The sequence below is a fragment of the Lampris incognitus genome, chromosome 3, assembly GCF_029633865.1.
Source record: "Lampris incognitus isolate fLamInc1 chromosome 3, fLamInc1.hap2, whole genome shotgun sequence".
NCBI lineage: Eukaryota > Metazoa > Chordata > Actinopteri > Lampriformes > Lampridae > Lampris > Lampris incognitus.
Window position 1 is genome coordinate 59,447,291 of NC_079213.1, and position 21,939 is coordinate 59,469,229.

At 38.4% G+C, this 21,939-nt stretch overlaps 1 protein-coding gene across 1 annotated transcript in view; it reads right to left on the reverse strand.

Annotated features, from left to right (window-relative positions):
- wwtr1 (WW domain containing transcription regulator 1) overlaps window positions 1-14,554 on the reverse strand; it is an 83,553-nt gene extending 68,999 nt beyond the window's left edge. The window contains exon 1 of the mRNA XM_056277216.1: window positions 13,371-14,554. Within this exon, the coding sequence (XP_056133191.1) occupies window positions 13,371-13,774 (404 nt within the window). The 5' untranslated portion in view covers window positions 13,775-14,554. The remainder of the gene's footprint in view (window positions 1-13,370) is intronic.
- Between the last annotated feature and the right edge of the window lie 7,385 nt (window positions 14,555-21,939).

Genomic DNA, 21,939 nt, shown 5'->3' on the forward strand with positions numbered 1-21,939 from the left:
TTCCGCCGTTGAGGTCTTTGTTGGCTCACACTTCGTCTGGAACCTCCCCCTTGACCTATCCACCTTGGGTGACCCTCCGGACGGCATAGCTCTTGGGATCATTAGTACACGCAAGCTTCTCCACCACAGCAAGGTGGCGATCCAGGAGAAGTTTACTGTTACACTGTTAATTCAGAAATATTGATTAAGCACCTTTTTCACCTATGGATACATGCCATTGTTCTTATGTAATGAACCCCAGAGTGTTAATGTGAATGACTGGATGTCAGACACACTTGTTTTAAACACGTGTCACCCAGGGCTGCACTCTATTTCCAGTTGTATTTTATATATATATACACTACCGTTCAAAAGTTTGGGATCACATTGAAATGTCCATATTTTTGAAGGAAAAGCACTGTACTGTTCAATGAAGATAACTTTAAACTAGTCTTAACTTTAAAGAAATACACTCTATACATTGCTAATGTGGTAAATGACTATTCTAGCTGCAAATGTCTGGTTTTTGGTGCAATATCTACATAGGTGTATAGAGGCCCATTTCAAGCAACTATCACTCCAGTGTTCTAATGGTACAATGTGTTTGCTCATTGGCTCAGAAGGCTAATTGATGATTAGAAAACCCTTGTGCAATCATGTTCACATATCTGAAAACAGTTTAGCTCGTTACAGAAGCTACAAAACTGACCTTCTTTTGAGCAGATTGAGTTTCTGGAGCATCACATTTGTGGGGTCAATTAAATGCTCAAAATGGCCAGAAAAAGACTTTCATCTGAAACTCGACAGTCTATTCTTGTTCTTAGAAATGAAGGCTATTCCATGCGAGAAATTGCTAAGAAATTGAAGATTTCCTACACCGGTGTGTACTACTCCCTTCAGAGGACAGCACAAACAGGCTCTAACCAGAGTAGAAAAAGAAGTGGGAGGCAGCGTTGCACAACTGAGCAAGAAGATAAGTACATTAGAGTCTCTAGTTTGAGAAACAGACGCCTCACAGGTCCCCAACTGGCATCTTCATTAAATAGTACCCGCAAAACACCAGTGTCAACATCTACAGTGAAGAGGCGGCTGCGGGATTCTGGGCTTCAGGGCAGAGTGGCAAAGAAAAAGCCATATCTGAGACTGACCAATAAAAGAAAAAGATTAAGATGGGCAAAAGAACACAGACATTGGACAGAGGAAGACTGGAAAAAAGTGTTGTGGACGGATGAATCCAAGTTTGAGGTGTTTGGATCACAAAGAAGAACGTTTGTGAGACGCAGAACAAATGAAAAGATGCTGGAAGAATGCCTGACGCCATCTGTTAAGCATGGTGGAGGTAATGTGATGGTCTGGGGTTGCTTTGGTGCTGGTAAGGTGGGAGATTTGTACAGGGTAAAAGGGATTCTGAATAAGGAAGGCTATCACTCCATTTTGCAACGCCATGCCATACCCAGTGGATAGCGCTTGATTGGAGCCAATTTCATCCTACAACAGGACAATGACCCTAAACACACCTCCAAATTGTGCAAGAACTATTTAGAGCAGAAGCAGGCAGCTGGTATTCTATCGGTAATGGAGTGGCCAGCGCAGTCACCAGATCTGAACCCCATTGAGCTGTTGTGGGAGCAGCTTGACCGTATGGTACGCAAGAAGTGCCCATCCAACCAATCCAACTTGTGGGAGCTGCTTCTGGAAGCGTGGGGTGCAATTTCTCCAGATTACCTCAACAAATTAACAGCTAGAATGCCAAAGGTCTGCAATGCTGTAATTGCTGCAAATGGAGGATTCTTTGACGGAAGCAAAGTTTGATGTAAAAAAAATCTTATTTCAAATACAAATCATTATTTCTAACCTTGTCAATGTCTTGACTCTATTTTCTATTCATTTCACAACATATGGTGGTGAATAAGTGTGACTTTTCATGGAAAACACAAAGTTGTTTGGGTGATCCCAAACTTTTGAACGGTAGTGTATATATATATATATATATATATATATATATATATATATATATATATATATATATATATATATATATATATATATATATATATATATATATATATATAAATGAGATGATGTGCAATACAGACAGACTCACACTAATCAAATATAGAGATGATATGGCCCTAAGGGTATGTCCTACCGATGCTCAGTTGTTCAATTACTACACTGACTACAGTGCACACATAAGTAAGTTGATAGTTACCTCTCATTAAACATGTCCAAAACAAAAGAACTGTGTTTGCTTTGTCACAACCTTTATTCAAGCTAATTGTGGTCAATGGCCAGAAGGTGGAACATGTGAACTCCTTCAAGTAGCTGGGCACAGAGTTAGATCATACTTTCTCCTACTGAGGCAACATGGACTACATATTCAAAGAGTACAACAGAGACTCTTTCTGCTGTGCAAACGAGGGCATTTTGATTTGGGCATATGTAATTTGAACATAGTATGTCAATCTTTAATTGAAAGCGTGTTGATTTTTGATTCTGTGTCCTGGCTTGGCCATCTGACTGTCAAGGACAAGGCCAAGATCTCTAGAGTGGTCGAAGGAAGTACAGTGATAGGTTGCAAGCAGTCCCAGCTCTCAGATTACCACTCTCAGGCAGTGGAAAAATGCCAAACATACTTTTTTTGCAATACTCCTTTTCAAGTTCAAGTTTCTGTTTCTATTACCTCTCACCACCAGGAGATGTTGACAACATGCAAACTTATGGCTTGCAGGTTTAATTTGCCATAATTATTTCTTACAAAGTTGAACGGAGTTGTCTGTGACTAACGGAAACAATTGATGCTACTGAAATTTAGTCAGTACTGCCGCTATTCGACTATACTTTGTATGACAGGTACAAAACTTGGGACGAATGTTCTAAGGCTATCTGATGACCTCAGCAAGTTTTTTGCCATTTTCTGTTCACAAGCTGTTATAAGCTCAAATGTTAGATGTCTTGCCTACTGGAAGTAATTCTGACCAAATTCCGGATTCTGAATAGTACATTATTCCAATACCATGCACAACAAATTTCATGACAATTGGTCGATCCATTCATGAGATATAAATTTCCGGCAATTGTGGCACCCCTTATGGGAAAACACCGTGATTTTCATTTTAATATAAACTTTAGTTAGACAGGTAATCTCATTGAGACATGGGGTCTCATTCTCAAGAGATACCTGGTCAAGAAAACAGAACTACAACACAAAGTTACAGGCAGACAGGGAATTTAATACAGACACAAAAAAGAACACAAATCATAAAAGTGGTAAGTACATAAGGGCCAAAATGGTAGTCAGATTTTACATACTATGTACAAGAGCAAACCCCTAGAGACGCTTGCTCCAGATTTTGTAAAAAGTAGTATAAAAGTAAAAGTAAAATCCCAAAGCAGAATCATGCTGGACAATTAAGGTCCTTCTGTAGCATGTTCCAGGTTGAGGGGCAGAGTACAAGAAAGCCTTTTTACCAAATTCTATAGAGGGGATGGAGAGTGATTTAGCCCTTGGAGCATATGCTATGGCAGCACTGTTTGCATGGCATGTAAGTGGATAAATAAGTGGGCAGCAGTCCAAGGATAGATTTATAAATGAAGTTATACCAGTGCAAAGTGGACGGCACATGGATAATGATGACCAGTTAACTAAAGAATACAGAGTGCAATGGTGTGTGTGAGGGGTGTACAGTCGGTTACGAAGTGAACCATCATTTTGTTTTGGGGTTTGTTTTTTTTTAAGAAAAGAACATGGCCTTAGTTTTGTCTGCATTTAACACTAGTCTGCGATGGAACAGGTGTGACTGAATAGTGTCAAATGCAGACTGCAGATGTTCAAATGCCGGGGATACAATAGTATCATCGGCATAAGATGTAATAAGATGTACAGAACCGACATCGTTTACATAAATACTGAAAAGGGTGGATCCTAAAACTAAACCTTGTGGCACACCCTTAGTGACATTAAAAAAGCTGGAGGAAAGACAACTGAACTATACACATTGCTAACAGTTCGGACTGACAGGCCTATATCTGATAATCTCTAGTATAAAATGTCATGGTCAACGATATCAAATGCCTTCAATGATTCAATAAAAAGAGCAGTACGATAGTTCCTGGTGTCCAAGGCTTCCATAATATAATTTACTACTTTCATGAAACAGTTACTGTACTGTGCTTTTTCCTAAAACCAGACTGGTGAGGAGCAATATGTTGTTCAATCACATGTATTCCTTGATCTGGTGATTCACCAGCCTTTTAATGAACTTAGCTAAAATAGAGAGCTTTGAAAAGGGTCTATACTTATTCAACATTGTGGGATCCCCGCCTCTCAATAATGGAAGAACTTGGGCAGTTTTTCAAACATCAGAAATGATGTTGTTTTGTATAGAGAGATTAAAAACACGCGACACTGATTCAGCTACAATATCTGCAGCCAGGCGTAAGAAGTAAGGGGGGAGATTGTCAGGGCCTGCCAATTTTCTAGGGCCTAGGTCCTTTAAGGCCTTACAAACCTCACTAATGCCCCTTTCCCAATGGACAAAAAAAAAAAAAACCACTAATGCCCGCCGACATGTGGCTTTTGTCTTTAGTGGGAAAGGTTACAATCAGCATTCATTCTCACAACAGATGACTCTGCAGTAGTCACAGGTATTCACAGCTCCAGCTCCGATCGACAATGATGGAAACATGACACCTGGGTAGACGCGCTAAGTTTCGCCCCTTGACAGGTGTCATGGCTAAAAGTAATCGTCCGCCAATAACTGATTGCCATCCACGGTTTCCACTTGCCAAAAAGTGATTGCAGCTCCTACCTTGTGACTGAAAGGTTGTTTCTCCCTCAAAATCGCTTGATCTAGATTTTAAAGACAAGACCTTGTTAAAGAATATTTAAATGAATTTGAAAACTGAATATCTACTCATATATTTTCGTTATGTGTGTGTGTGTGTGTGTGGTGTTAGTGTGTGTGTGTGTGTGTGTGTGTGTGTGTTAGTTAGTGTCGATAGCGGGACCGAAAACTAAAGCACTTATGATCCTAATTCTTATTGGAGGTGGTAGGTATTGTCTCAGAGAGTAAGGGAAAAATCCCAGAAAATTAAAATTATGCATAATTATGCATAAATATGCAAAATATGCATTTTTCTAAAAATGGCTAAAAACCACTTCTCGGCATTTCAGATGATTTCTGAGCATCTTTGTTTTTTTCACCTATATAAAAAAAATTTCTGGGACTTAGAAATGTTTTGTCATTATGCAAAATATATGCATTTTTGCAAAAATGCACTTATGATCCTAATTTTTTTTGGAGGTGGTAGGTATTGTTCCAGAGAAGACCAGAAAAATAGCAGAAAATTAAAATAATTATAATAATTATGCAAAATATGCATTTTCTAAAAATGGCTAAAAACCATTTTTCTCAGCATTTCATATGATTCTGAGCATTTGGGGGGAGGGAGTTGGAGTGGGGGGGGGGGGTAAACCACTTTTCTCGGCATTTCAGATGATTCTGCGCATTTGGGGGGAGGGGCTTAGGGGCAGGGGGAAAGCGGTTAGCTGGCAGGATGAAGAGGAGGGAGATTTATACGGGTGGATAACCAAACCGCTACATTGTAGCGGGGTTCTTCTAGTTTAAATATATAAACTGAAACAGACTGCGGACGACAATCAGTTTTTGGTGGACAATCACTTTTTGGCAACTTTTTGCACCTTTCTGACACCTAAGACACCGGCACATTCATGACACTGAACACAACACACCAGAAAAAAAAGAAAAAGAGAAAGGCATACTCGTGTACTGGCAATGGGAAAGGGGTCAATCAACTATTTTTAGCTGTAATCCCACGTTAAAAAACCCCTACTTATACACGCTAATTTTTGTGGGAAAAGGGCATAACAGATAAGGGGGTGAAGGAGAAACTGCGACTATTGGAGGCATGACTGGCAGGGGGAGTGGATGATTTGCCATCAGATAATGTGCCAAACAAAGAGCTGGAGACTATAAAATGTTTGCTAAAACAATTAAGCATCTCAGATTAATCTGGCACAGGGATGGAGTCAACAACAATATCAGGAGGCAGCTCTGAAGAGCAAGAGCTGGCAGAGAGAGATCTTATAGCTTGCCAGAATCTCCTAGGGTCATTTAGACCATCTCTGGTCTGTGATAAGTAGTCATCTCTTTTGGCTTTTTTAATGGAAGCAGTGCAGCGATTACGTAGTTGACAGAAATGTAGCCAGTCAGCCTCAGAGCCAGACTTCCTCGCATCGGCCCAAAGCTGATTCCTCTTGTGTAAGAGGCCTGCCAGCTCTGAGGTGAGCCAGGGGCTACCACGGCTCCTCACCCTGAACTGGCGAATAGGCGCATGTTTATTCATAAAATAACTAATACTGTCATGAAAATATTTCCAAACAAGGTCAGCATCACTAATCAATAAAATATGGTTTCATTTAAAATGAAATAAATCATGAAGAAAGGCTTGCTCAACAAAGTGCTTAAGATTTCTCCTCTGAACAACACAGGGCTTAGTACAGGGGATTTTAGTGTCCCTAATAGCACCAACCACACAGCAATCGCTTAGATCATTAGTAAAGATCCCTGTGGCAGAATTTTTATGTGGCATATTGCTAATTAAAAGGTTGATAAGAGATGATCCGTCTAGACATCTGGGTTTAGACGTATGGGGCTTTCAGTGACTTGTGTAAGGTTAAAAGACAAACATTGTGCTTTAAAATCATCAGATACTGGTGAAAGCCAATCCCAAATTGAATTCACCCACCAGGATAATTTCCTTAAAATGTAACTGAGGTAAGAGTGGCATTAAAGAGGATAATGTGTAAATGGTAGCAGAGGGGGGCCTATAGCAACCAATAACGGTTAAATACTGAACACCAGCCAAATCAATACTTAGAACTAAGATTTCAAACTGCTTAATTGCAGATTTGGAGAACATTCCCTGCGCAGCAAGACTGGATTTAACATAGATTGCTATGCCACCGCCTTTCCTGGCATGGTCAGAACGATAAATATTGAAGCCATCAATTGCTCTATCTTTATCCACTATAGACTTGGAGAGCCAAGTCCTGGAAACAACAAATTTGCACCATATCCATGTTAGGAAGCAGACTGCGAGTGTTTATATGTATGATATGCAACCTAGACAAAATCTTAAATTCTCCATGCGAGATACATATAGTTGAGGGGCCAGGATTAGGCTGAATACCAGACAGCAGTAAAAGCATAACAATAAGCATTTCTGCTTAATTTTCATTAACGTCAAGTCATGACAGGAGTTAGTATTCTGGCGTAAGGCAGCAGCAGAGTTCATCAAGGAAGAGGCACTGGGAAAATAACAGATCTCTAGAATCCAAAGGCAGTGAAGCCAGTAATGAGAGTCAATTCAAACAATATTCACGTGTGACAACCATCCATTATGTTCATGGCCCAGTGAGGATGTTGCACCACCTGTGGTGACCAGCCACTAGCACAAGGAATCTGAGCTGCCACTAGCAAAGTCACTAAAACTCCACGCCACGACAAGACAGAGAAACAAGGCAAAGGACATCATGGCAGGAGCCAGAGAGAAACAGCCACTTAGCCGGTCCAGTTAGCAGTTAGCCCCCATGCTAAGTAACTCGTGCCAGGTGCTACAGTGGCAGCTAAATGATCTGATCCGCCAGCATATAAATCAGATCCGTCGGTGTCATACTTTTGCGCACATTTGTCTAACTCCATCAACCATCAAGCATACTTTCAGTTATTACCCATTTTTTTCTTCAAGGCCACACATTTTTTTTTTCATTTTTATGTTTATACCACAACCATTTTTCAAGATACCAAAATTCCTTCACAATTTAGAGAGGCGACCATACCTAGATGACACATACCAAGGCAGTTGCAATCTGACAAATGTTCGTGGAGGAGAAAGAAAAAGGTTTTTCAGAAAATTAAAATGGTGGAAAATCCAATTTGGCCAACTTTATGTGTTCTATGAGCAAGTTCGTACAGCATGACTTACTTGCATTTGCAAGTAGGTCTTTGGCTTTCACTTTGGTCACACAGGATATGTAAGAAAATTTTAAACTATAATTTCTTGGCATGCCGATTTCTAATGAGGCGGCATGGCTCGGGAGGTAGAGCAGGTCATCTAGTAATTGGAAGGTTCCTGGTTCGAGCCAAGGCTCCTCCAGAGAGCATGTTGACATGTCCCTGCGCTAGAGCTGGGCAATGTGGACAAAATCAAATATCATGATATATTTGGACGACATACCTAAATATCAATAGTGTGATGATACTGTGGGAATGACCAACGGTGCTTTCACAAAACATTTACACAATCAGATTATTGATAACTAAGTGGGTAAAGGCAAATAATAGAACAGCTAGAAAATTCTGGTAAGTTTCAAAAAATTACATTACTGTAATGCAGCCTTGAAAAACCAGGGAAAGACAACACTTATGCCATATCACAATATTAAAATATCCAAAATCCCAGATGATATCTAGTCTCATATCATGATATTGATATAACAATATATTGCTAAGTCCTACCTTGAGCAAGACACTGAACCCCTAACTGATCCTGGTGAGCAGGTTGGCGACTTGCATGGCAGCCTCCGCCGTCAGTGTGTGAATGTGTGTGAATGCGTGTGACTGTGAGGCATACACTGCAAAGTGCTTTGAGTGGTCGGTAGATGAGAAAAACACTAAATAAATGCAGTCCATTTACCATTTCTTCCTGGGACTATGGCACCACCTGGGCTGTCAATGACCCGGGCCTCTATCTCTAGGTACCCACTAACGGCACAATGCTGTCAAATTTCAAATTTTATGAGAACTTGGTGAAAATGTAGGTCAAGGTGACAGAAGTAGTGAAAGACGTAAAAGAAATGAAATGATTTCAATAGGGTGCCTAGCCACCTTCAGTGCTTGGCCACCAAAATACTGCCAGTAGGTATTTCAAAGCAGAGAAATTAAATAATGCACACAAAATCAGCCAACTGTTCAACCACATCATGAGTTTACCATCCATCCATCCATTATCCAAACCGCTTATCCTGCTCTCAGGGTCGCGGGGATGCTTGGAGCCTATCCCAGCAGTCATTGGGAGGCAGGCAGGAAGACACCCTGGACAAGCCGCCAGTCTATCACAGCCCCCCCCCCCCACACACACACACACACATTCACAGCTAGGGACAATTTACAGGGACAAAGTACAATTTGTCTTTGGACTGTGGGAGGAAACCGGAGAAAACCCACGCACCATTTAAATATGGTAAACCCACGAGTTTACTATACTTAAAGACAAAAAAAAAGAGTCATGTTCTACTTGTTCAACTAGTGTTTTTAGTGACAGATATATAGTCACATATATGACCAAACTGGTTGGGGTGTGGAGCCCTGTGTGGTAGCATTAGTAACCATGCAGTCTGTGTAACCATGCAGTCTGTATCCATGTTCCCCTATCACAGTGAAACAGAAATATTTACATATTACAACTCTGAACTGAAAGACTTGACAATTATCCATCTACTGCATTTTATCCTGGAAAACAAATTGTTATATCCAAATATTTGGATTTCATCTTTGATTGTCTGCATACTACCAGTAACTGGGGCATCAGCTGGAGGAAGCGTTTTAAATGTTCTGCTCATGAAGGACACCAGCGACTGTCTGTGCCAACAGTTTGAAACATGCTGAGAACCACTCCACCTGGTTCAAAGTCCTGTCGTTTTTCTGGCTCTGCTGGGCCTCACAAGGAGCACAACTGGCATTGCTCCTGGGTGGGGAGCCGGCAGCAGTGACATGCTCTGCCAGTGTAAATATAGTGGTGGTGGTGGTGGGGAGCTTGTAGCTCTGCAGGTGGATCTGGGGGTAAAAGTGTGACCCTCTGCACATTTCATATTTCCCAGAGAAACCTGCAGCAAATCCTTGTGTATTGAGGACACAGAGTCTACAGCCTCCCCAGGGTCATGCCATGGTGGCGTCTTCACAGAACAGGGCACTGGGCATGTCAACTTGGTGTACAAAGGTTAATGTGTTTAAGAGTATCACTTGACCTATACTGAATAATTTGTACTCTCATCAAATTATTATTTTGAAATATATCTTGTTTTTCTTATTCGTATTGACTTTTTATTTTGCACTTACAGAGACAGATGGCGCTGTAGTTTATGTAGTTTATGATGGTGCAGTAACGCAACAGACTAAAGACTCGCTCCTTTCAACACTTCTCTGTCATGTCTGTTGATAATTTATTTGTGAGTATAGTCAAGGAAAATGTTTTTCATTTGTACTGACTTTTTAACATGTTCAGCCCTTCACTTGCAATAGTTTCAGATATTTTATATTATCTAAGTTTGTTTTAATTTTTTATATTATTTAAGTCCATGTTTTAATTTTTCCATAGTGAGTTTTCCTGTTTGAATTATTTCGAAATAAAGCAGACTGAATTTACCTTTCGTATCCTCTGCACGTGTGTGTGTGTGTGTGTGTGAGTGAGTGTGTGTTAATTTGACCTGCAGAGGCACAAGCAACAGATAAAGATTCATCAAGCCAAAGCATAAAGGCAGTTTTAACTCAATTTTGCAACTGACTGCTCAAAGCACGTAAATGAGTTGATCCACTGCACTGCAGCAGATTGTACTGTAAAGATGTACTGTAATGTAGATGTAAAGATGAACTGTAATGTGAAAATAAACTGTAATGTAAAGATTAACTGTAATGTAAAGATATACTGTAATGTGAATATGTATTGTAATTTAAAAATGTACTGTAATGTGGAGATGTACTGTAATGTGAAGATGTACTGTTATGCAGATGTGAAGATGTACTGTAATGTAAAGATGAACTGTAATGTGAAGATGAACTGTAATGTAAAAGATTACATGTAATGTAAAGATGTGCTGTAATGTGGAGATGAACTGTAAAGTGAAGATGTACAGTAATGTAAAGATGATCTGTAATGTGAAGATGTACTGTAATGTAAAGATGTACTGTAATGTGGAGATGTATGGTAATGTAAAGATGAACTGTAATGTAAAGATGATCTGTAATGTGAAGATGTACTGTAATGTGGAGATGCACTGTAATGTGGAGATGTACTGTAATGTAAAGATGTAAAGATGAACTGTAATGTGGAGATGTACTGTAATGTAAAGATGTAAAAATGAACTGTAATGTGAAGATGTACTGTAATGTAAAGATGTAAAAATGAACTGTAATGTGAAGATGAACTGTAATGTAAAAGATTACATGTAATGTAAAGATGTGCTGTAATGTGGAGATGAACTGTAATGTGAAGATGTACAGTAATGTAAAGATGATCTGTAATGTGAAGATGTACTGTAATGTAAAGATGTACTGTAATGTGGAGATGTATGGTAATGTAAAGATGAACTGTAATGTAAAGATGATCTGTAATGTGAAGATGTACTGTAATGTGGAGATGCACTGTAATGTGGAGATGTACTGTAATGTAAAGATGTAAAGATGAACTGTAATGTGGAGATGTACTGTAATGTAAAGATGTAAAAATGAACTGTAATGTGAAGATGTACTGTAATGTAAAGATGTAAAAATGAACTGTAATGTGAAGATGTACTGTAATGCGGAGATGCACTATAATGTGCAGATGTACTGTAATGTAAAGATGTAAAGATGAACTGTAATGTGAAGATGTACTGTAAAGATGAACTGAATGTAAAGATTAACTATAATGTAAAGATGATCTGTATGTGAAGATGTACTGTAATGTAAAGATTAACTGTAATGTGAAGATGTACTGTAATGTGGAGATGCACGATAATGTGCAGATGTACTGTAATGTAAAGATGTAAAGATGAACTGTAATGTAAAGATGTACTGTAATGTGAAGATGAACTGTAATGTAAAGAGATGTCAAGATGTACTGTGATGTGAAGATGTACTGTAAGGGGAGGTGAACTGTAATGTAAAGATGAACTGTAATGTGAAGATGTACTGTAATGTAAAGAGATGTAAAGATGTACTGTAATGTGAAGATGAACTGTAATGTGAAGTTGAACTCTAATGTAAAGATGTACTGTAATGTGAAGATGAACTGTAATGTGAAGATTAACTCTAATGTAAAGATGAACTGTAATGTGAAGATGAACTGTAATGTAAAGATGAACTGTAATGTGAAGATGTGCTGTAATGTAAAGAGATGTAAAGATGTACTGTAATGTGAAGATGAACTCTAATGTAAAGATGAACTGTAATGTGAAAATGAACTGTAATGTGACGATGAACTCTAATGTAAAGATGAACTGTAATGTGAAGATGAACTGTAATGTGAAGATGAACTCTAATGTAAAAATGAACTGTAATGTGAAGATTTGCTGTAATGTAGAGATGTAAAGATGTACTGTAATGTGAAGATGAACTGTAACGTGAAGATGAACTCTAATGTAAAGATGAAATGTAATGTGAAGATGAACTGTAATGTGAAGATGAACTCTAATGTAAAGATGAACTGTAATGTGAAGATGAACTGTAATGTGAAGATGTACTGTAATGTAAAGATGTACTGTAAGGGAAGATGAACTGTAATGTGAAGATGAGCTGTAATGTGAAGATGTGCTGTAATGTAAAGAGATGTAAAGATGTACTGTAATGTGAAGATGAACTGTAATGTAAAGATGAACTGTAATGTAAAGATGTACTTTAATGTGAAGATTAACTGTAATGTAAAGATGTACTGTAATGTAAAGATGTAAATATGAACTGTAATGTAAATATGTACTGTAATGTGAAGATGAACTGTAATGTAAAGAGATGTAAAGATGAACTGTAATGTGAAGATGAACTGTAATGTGAAGATGAACTCTAATGTAAAGATGAACTGTAATGTGAAGATGAACTGTAATGTGAAGATGTACTGTAATGTAAAGATGTACTGTAAGGGAAGATGAACTGTAATGTGAAGATGTGCTGTAATGTAAAGATGTAAAGATGTACTGTAATGTAAAGCACTGTGGGGCCGCCTGCACAATCCTGATGGGGGCACCCAGAGCCCCAGAGCCGGTATTGACGACCGCAACTAATTTGACTTGGGCCTATAAACCATCCTGTCGGGTTACAGACACGCTAATAAAGCAGCAATAAACACAATAATTGAGTGTTGTGTCGGGCTGGATGAAGTTGTGTCCACACAACTGTGTCCTATCTCTGCTCTACGGATTTTTGACCAAACAGATAGCCCAAATCACAGCAAGGAAAAAACTGGGGGGGAAAATCAAATCATCGTCTTCAAAACTATTGTGTAGACTTGAATGCCCCCCCCACACACACACACACAGACACACACACACACAATGAAATAAATAAATAAGTAAAATTAGAAAGCGAGCCCACACGGGACACCCAGACGGTTCTTACTTGAGGAAGTACTTCTGGCCGCTGCTGGTGTAGGCCATCTCCCAGCCGGGCGGCAGCGGCAGCTCCTCCGCCACATCGCAGGACTGGTGCCGCTGGTGGTGGTGGCTCTGCGGGCTGGGGCTGGGCTTTCCCGCGGAGCCGAACTGCAGCGAGGCCGGGGAGGAGTGGGAGCGGCTGTGGGAGACCAGCAGCCGGATCGGATAGGAGGTGGAGTCGGTGCTGCTCTGCCGGGAGTGAGAGCCCGAGTCCGGTTCCTTAAAGAAGGACTCCGGGAGAAGTTTCTTCCTCCAAGAAGAAGGCTTTGGGTTCATGACCGAGTTGAACAGGGCTTCCAGGTCGGTGTCGGAGTCCTGGGCTACGTGCACCACTTGTTGCCCAGGCATTGGCTGATGATGCTGGTTCATCTCGTTTGAGGGAATAGTTTCAAATGTCCAATAAAAAAAGTTTCAGACGGTCCTAAAGTAGTGTTTCGGCCGACGGACGGGTAGCCAAACTGCGGCCTCCTGTCTGGCAGGAATGTCCTCCCAAATCTCTGTCGACACTCGCTGGAAGAAACTTTTGCTCCCGCTGGAAGTGGCCGCTTCGCTCCGAAATCACTTCCCGCGAGTTAGAGGAAAGTGGCGTGGGGTCCTGCAGAAGAAAGGGTCTTCTGGTGAACTTTATCCCGGTCCTGCTGTTTTTCCTGCGGCGCGTCGTGCCGGTGTGGAGTTGCTGGGGTAAGTTGGCTGGGACGGGACGGCTGGGCGGTGCTTCCTCGACCCAGCGGCGTCCGCAGCTCCCACAAGTGTTGTCAAACTATTTCATCATACCGGCAGGTAGGAAGAAGTGTGTGTAGGGGCTGTGAAACACAACAGCGCCATTCCTTCACTCCAGACTGGGTGGCACGACTCGCCCGGGGCCGAGGGCTGCGAGCACAGCTGAAGTGCGGCGCGGACCGTCCGTAACACGCCCGAGTCTGCAATTAAGGGAGGTTTTCTGTGCCCGGGGCAGATTTTCAACAAGAGGAAAAAATGTTTTTTATAACAGTTATTGTGTTTGTTAATTAAGTTATGTTAGCTATGAAAACAGATGTGTGTGTCAGGGATGACACTTTAATATTGTTCAGAATGTTGAAATTGAAAGGTGACAAGAGTTTCACTGTTCTGGGCTTGCCCCGTACCCAGAGTTTTTACCTTGCCCTCTATAATAAAGTCATCAAAATTGTGGAATTCATTAAAGTTTTACTTTGCATTTTCTCATAATAATTTAAAAAGACAAATTTCAAATTCATATGGTTTACATGGGTGCAATTTGCAAATTTTATAGTTAAATACCGCTGTCCTCATACATCTGTCATTACATCACACCCAACATTTTACAGCAACAACGTTTTTCAAAAAACAACAACGTGGTTGCCATGGAAACGAGAAGTGCCAGACGCGCGTGAGCAATCATGTCGTGACATTTTCATGTCACAAATGTAATGTGAAGGTTTCTATGTCCTGATCTGACAGGATGGTCATAACACATGTAAGTCATGTGAAGGTATGTCCGGATCTGACAGGATGGTTATTACACATGTAAGTCATGTGAAGGTTTATATCTCCTGATCTCACAGAATGTTTATTACAAATGTAAGTCATGTGAAGGTTTATAAGTCCTAACCTGACAGGATGGTTATTACAAATGTAAGTCATGTGAAGGTTTATACCTCCTGATCTGACAGAATGGTTATTACAAATGTAAGTCATGTGAAGGGTTATATCTCCTGATCTGACAGGATGGTTATTAGAAATGTAAGTTATGGGAAGGTTTATATCTCCTGATCTGATAGGATGGTTATTACAAATGTAAGTCATGTGAAGGTTTATATGTCCTGATCTGACAAGATGGTTATTACAAATGTTAGTCATGTGAAGGTTTATATCTCCTGATCTGACAGGATGGTTATTACAAATGTAAGTCATGTCAAGTTTTATATGTCCTGATCTGACAGGTTGGTTATTACACATGTAAGTCATGTGAAGGTTTATATGTCCTGATCTGACAGGATGGTTATTACAAATTTAGTAATGTGAGGGTATATATGTCCTGGTCTGACATGATGGTTATTACAATTATAAGTCATGTGAAGGTGTATATGTCCTGATCTGACAGGATGGTTATAACACATGTAAGTCATGTGAAGGTTTATATGTCCTGATGTGACAGGATGATTATTACACATGTAAGTAATGTGAATGTTTATATCTCCTGATCTGACTGGATGGTTATTACACATGTAAGTAATGTGAAGGTTTATATCTCCTGATCTGACAGAATGGTTATTACAAATGTAAGTCATGTGAAGGTTTATACCTCCTGATCTGACAGAATGGTTATTACAAATGTAAGTCATGTGAAGGTTTATACCTCCTCATCTGACAGGATGGTTATTACACATGTAATTCATGTGAAGGTTTATATGTCTTGATCTGACAGGATGGTTATTACAAATGTAAGTAATATGAAGGTTTATATCTCCTGATCTGACAGAATGTTTATTACAAATGTAAGTAATATGAAGGTTTATATCTCCTGATCTGACAGAATGGTTATTACACATGTAAGTCATGTGAAGGTTTATATGTCATGATCTGACAGAATGGTTATCAGAATGTAGTAATGTGAAGGTTTATATGTCCTGATCTGACAGGATGGTTATTACAAATGTAAGTCATGTGAAGGTTTATATGTCCTGATCTGACAGGATGGTTATTACAAATGTAAGTCATGCCAAGTTTTATACCTCCTGATCTGACAGAATGGTTATTACAAATGTAAGTCATGTGAAGGTTTATACCTCCTGATCTAAAAGGATGGTTATTACACTTGTAAGTAATGTGAAGGTTTATATCTCCTGATCTGACAGGATGGTTATTACACATGTAGTAATGTGAAGGTTTATATGTCCTGATCTGACAGGATGGTTATTACAAATGTAAGTCATGTGAAGGTTTATATGTCCTGATCTGACAGGATGGTTATTACAAATGTAAGTCATGCCAAGTTTTATACCTCCTGATCTGACAGGATGGTTATTACTAATGTAAGTAATGGGAAGGTTTATATCTCCTGATCTGACAGGATGGTTATTAGAAATGTAAGTCATGTGAAGGTTTTATGTCCTGATCTGACAGGATGGTTATTACAAATGTAAGTCATATGAAGTTTTCTATGTCCTGATCTGACAGGATGGTTATTACACATGTAGTAATGTGAAGGTTTATATGTCCTGATGTGACAGGATGATTATTACTCTTGTAAGTAATGTGAATGTTTATATCTCCTGATCTGACTGGATGGTTATTACACATGTAAGTAATGTGAAGGTTTATATCTCCTGATCTGACAGGATGGTTATTACACATGTAAGTAATGTGAAGGTTTATATGTCCTGATCTGACAGGATGGTTATTACACATGTAAGTCAAGTGAAGGTTTATATGTCCTGATCTGACGGGATGGTTATTACATATTTAGTAATGTGAAGGTTTATATGTCCTGATCTGACAGGACTGTTATAACACATGTAGTCATGTGAAGGTATATATATCCTGATGTGACAATATGGTTATTACAAATGTAAGTCATGTGAAGGGTTATATCTCCTGATCTGACAGGATGGTTATTAGAAATGTAAGTTATGGGAAGGTTTATATCTCCTGATCTGATAGGATGGTTATTACAAATGTAAGTCATGTGAAGGTTTATATGTCCTGATCTGACAAGATGGTTATTACAAATGTTAGTCATGTGAAGGTTTATATCTCCTGATCTGACAGGATGGTTATTACAAATGTAAGTCATGTCAAGTTTTATATGTCCTGATCTGACAGGTTGGTTATTACACATGTAAGTCATGTGAAGGTTTATATGTCCTGATCTGACAGGATGGTTATTACAAATTTAGTAATGTGAGGGTATATATGTCCTGGTCTGACATGATGGTTATTACAATTATAAGTCATGTGAAGGTGTATATGTCCTGATCTGACAGGATGGTTATAACACATGTAAGTCATGTGAAAGTTTATATGTCCTGATGTGACAGGATGATTATTACACATGTAAGTAATGTGAATGTTTATATCTCCTGATCTGACTGGATGGTTATTACACATGTAAGTAATGTGAAGGTTTATATCTCCTGATCTGACAGAATGGTTATTACAAATGTAAGTCATGTGAAGGTTTATACCTCCTGATCTGACAGAATGGTTATTACAAATGTAAGTCATGTGAAGGTTTATACCTCCTCATCTGACAGGATGGTTATTACACATGTAATTCATGTGAAGGTTTATATGTCTTGATCTGACAGGATGGTTATTACAAATGTAAGTCATGTGAAGGTTTATACCTCCTGATCTGACAGAATGTTTATTACAAATGTAAGTAATATGAAGGTTTATATCTCCTGATCTGACAGATTGGTTATTACACATGTAAGTCATGTGAAGGTTTATATGTCATGATCTGACAGAATGGTTATCAGAATGTAGTAATGTGAAGGTTTATATGTCCTGATCTGACAGGATGGTTATTACAAATGTAAGTCATGTGAAGGTTTATATGTCCTGATCTGACAGGATGGTTATTACAAATGTAAGTCATGTCAAGTTTTATATGTCCTTCTCTTACAGGATGGTTATTACACATGTAAGTCATGTGAAGGTTTATATGTCCTGATCTGACAGGATGGTTATTACACATGTAAGTAATGTGAAGGTTTATATCTCCTGATCTGAAAGGATGGTTATTACACATGTGAATAATGTGAAGGTTTATATGTCCTGATCTGACAGGATGGTTATTACAAATGTAAGTCATGTCAAGTTTTATATGTCCTTCTCTTACAGGATGGTTATTACACATGTAAGTCATGTGAAGGTTTATATGTCCTGATCTGACAGGATGGTTATTACACATGTAAGTAATGTGAAGGTTTATATCTCCTGATCTGAAAGGATGGTTATTACACATGTAAATAATGTGAAGGTTTATATCTCCTGATCTGAAAGGATGGTTATTACACATGTAAATAATGTGAAGGTTTATATCTCCTGATCTGACAGGATGGTTATTACAAATGTAAGTCATGTGAAGGTTTATACCTCCTCATCTGACAGGATGGTTATTACACATGTAATTCATGTGAAGGTTTATATGTCCTGATCTGACAGGATGGTTATTACAAATATAAGTCATGTGAAGGTTTATACCTCCTGATCTGACAGAATGGTTATTACGAATGTAAGTAATGGGAAGGTTTATATCTCCTGATCTGACAGGATGGTTATTAGAAATGTAAGTCATGTGAAGGTTTTATGTCCTGATCTGACAGGACGGTTATTAGAAATGTAATTCATGTCAAGTTTTATATGTCCTGATCTGACAGGATGGTTATTACACATGTAAGTAATGTGAAGGTTTATATCTCCTGATCTGACAGAATGGTTATTACAAATGAAAGTCATGTGAAGTTTTATATCTCCTGATCTGACAGGATGATTATTAGAAATGTAAGTTATGGGAAGGTTTATATCTCCTGATCTGATAGGATGGTTATTACAAATGTAAGTCATGTGAAGGTTTATATGTCCTTCTTTGACAATAGGGTTATTACACATTTAGTAATGTGAAGGTTTATATGTGCTGATCAGACAGAATGTTTATTACAAATGTAAGTCATGTGAAGATTTGATAGTCCTAATCTGACAGGATGGTTATTACAAATGTAAGTCATGTGAAGGTTTATACCTCCTCATCTGACAGGATGGTTATTACACATGTAATTCATGTGAAGTTTTATATGTTCTGATCTGACAGGATGGTTATTACAAATATAAGTCCAGTGAAGGTTTATACCTCCTGATCTGACAGAATGGTTATTATAAATGTAAGTCATGTCAAGTTTTATATGTCCTGATCTGAAAGGATGGTTATTACACATGTAAGTCATGTGAAGGTTTATATGTCCTGATCTGACAGGATGGTTATTACACATGTAAGTCATGTCAAGTTTTATATGTCCTTCTCTGACAGGATGGTTATTACACATGTAAGTCATATGAAGGTTTATACCTCCTAATCTGACAGAATGGTTATTACAAATGTAAGTCATGTGAAGATTTGATAGTCCTAATCTGACAGGATGGTTATTACAAATGTAAGTCATGTGAAGGTTTATACCTCCTCATCTGACAGGATGGTTATTACACATGTAATTCATGTGAAGTTTTATATGTTCTGATCTGACAGGATGGTTATTACAAATATAAGTCCAGTGAAGGTTTATACCTCCTGATCTGACAGAATGGTTATTATAAATGTAAGTCATGTCAAGTTTTATATGTCCTGATCTGAAAGGATGGTTATTACACATGTAAGTCATGTGAAGGTTTATATGTCCTGATCTGACAGGATGGTTATTACACATGTAAGTCATGTCAAGTTTTATATGTCCTTCTCTGACAGGATGGTTATTACACATGTAAGTCATATGAAGGTTTATACCTCCTAATCTGACAGAATGGTTATTACAAATGTAAGTCATGTGAAGGTTTATACCTCCTGATCTGACAGAATGGTTATTACAAATGTAAGTCATGTGAAGGTTTATATCTCCTGATCTGACTGGATGGTTATTACACATGTAAGTAATGTGAAGGTTTATATCTCCTGTTTTGACAGGATGGTTATTACAATTGTAAGTCATGTGAAGGTTTATATGTCCTGATCTGACAGGATGGTTATTACACATGTAAGTCATGTGAAGGTTTATATGTCCTGATCTGACAGGATGGTTATTACACATGTAAGTAATGTGAAGGTTTATATCTCTTGATCTGAAAGGATGGTTATTACACATGTAAATAATGTGAAGGTTTATATGTCCTGATGTGACAGGATGGTTATTACAAATGTAAGTCATGTCAAGTTTTATATGTCCTTCTCTTACAGATTGGTTATTACACATGTAAGTCATGTGAAGGTTTATATGTCCTGATCTGACAGGATGGTTATTACACATGTAAGTAAGTTGAAGGTTTATATCTCCTGATCTGAAAGGATGGTTATTACACATGTAAATAATGTGAAGGTTTATATCTCCTGATCTGACAGGATGGTTATTACACATGTAAGTCATGTGAAGGTTTATATGTCCTGATCTGACAGGATAGTTATTACAAATGCAAGTAATGTAAAGGTTTATATGTGCTGATCTGACAGAATGTTTATTACAAATGTAAGTAATGTGAAGGTTTATATGTCCTGATCTGACAGGATGGTTATTACAAATGTAAGTCATGTCAAATTTTATATGTCCTTCTCTGACAGGATGGTTATTACACGTGTAAGTCATGTGAAGGTTTATATGTCCTGATCTGACATGATGGTTATTACAAATGTAAGTCATGTCAAGTTTTATATGTCCTTCTCTGACAGGATGGTTATTACACATGTAAGTCGAGTGAAGGTTTATATGTCCTGATCTGACGGGATGGTTATTACATATTTAGTAATGTGAAGGTTTATATGTCCTGATCTGACAGGATGGTTATAAAACATGTAGTCATGTAAAGGTTTATATGTCCTGATGTGACAGGATGATTATTACACATGTAAATAATGTGAATGTTTATATCTCCTGATCTGACAGGATGGTTATTACACATGTAAGTAATGTGAAGGTTTATATGTCCTGATCTGACAGGATGGTTATTACAAATGTAAGTCATGTGAAGATTTGTATGTCCTGATCTGACAGGATGGTTATTACAAATGTAAGTCATGTGAAGGTTTATACCTCCTCATCTGACAGGATGGTTATTACACATGTAATTCATGTGAACTTTTATATATCCTGATCTGACAGGATGGTTATTACAAATGTAAGTCCAGTGAAGGTTTATACCTCCTGATCTGACAGAATGGTTATTACAAATGTAAGTCATGTGAAGGTTTATATGTCCTGATCTGACAGGATGGTTATTACAAATGTAAGTCATGTCAAGTTTTATATGTCCTTCTCTGACAATAGGGTTAATACACATGTAAGTCATGTGAAGGTTTACATCTCCTGATCTGACAGGATGGTTATTACACATATAAGTAATGTGAAGGTTTATATCTCCTGATCTGACAGGATGGTTATTGCACATGTAAGTCATGTGAAGGTTTATATGTCCTGATCTGACAGGATGGTTATTACACATGTAAGTAATGTGAAGGTTTATATCTCCTGATCTGACAGGATGGTTATTACACATGTAAGTAATGTGAAGTTTTATATGTCCTGATCTGACAGGATGGTTATTACAAATGGAAGTCATGTGAAGGTTTATACCTCCTGATCTGACAGAATGGTTATTACAAATGTAAGTCATGTGAAGGTTTATACCTCTTGATCTGACAGAATGGTTATTACGAATGTAAGTAATGGGAAGGTTTATATCTCCTGATCTGACAGGATGGTTATTAGAAATGTAAGTCATGTGAAGGTTTTATGTCCTGATCTGACAGGATGGTTATTAGAAATGTAATT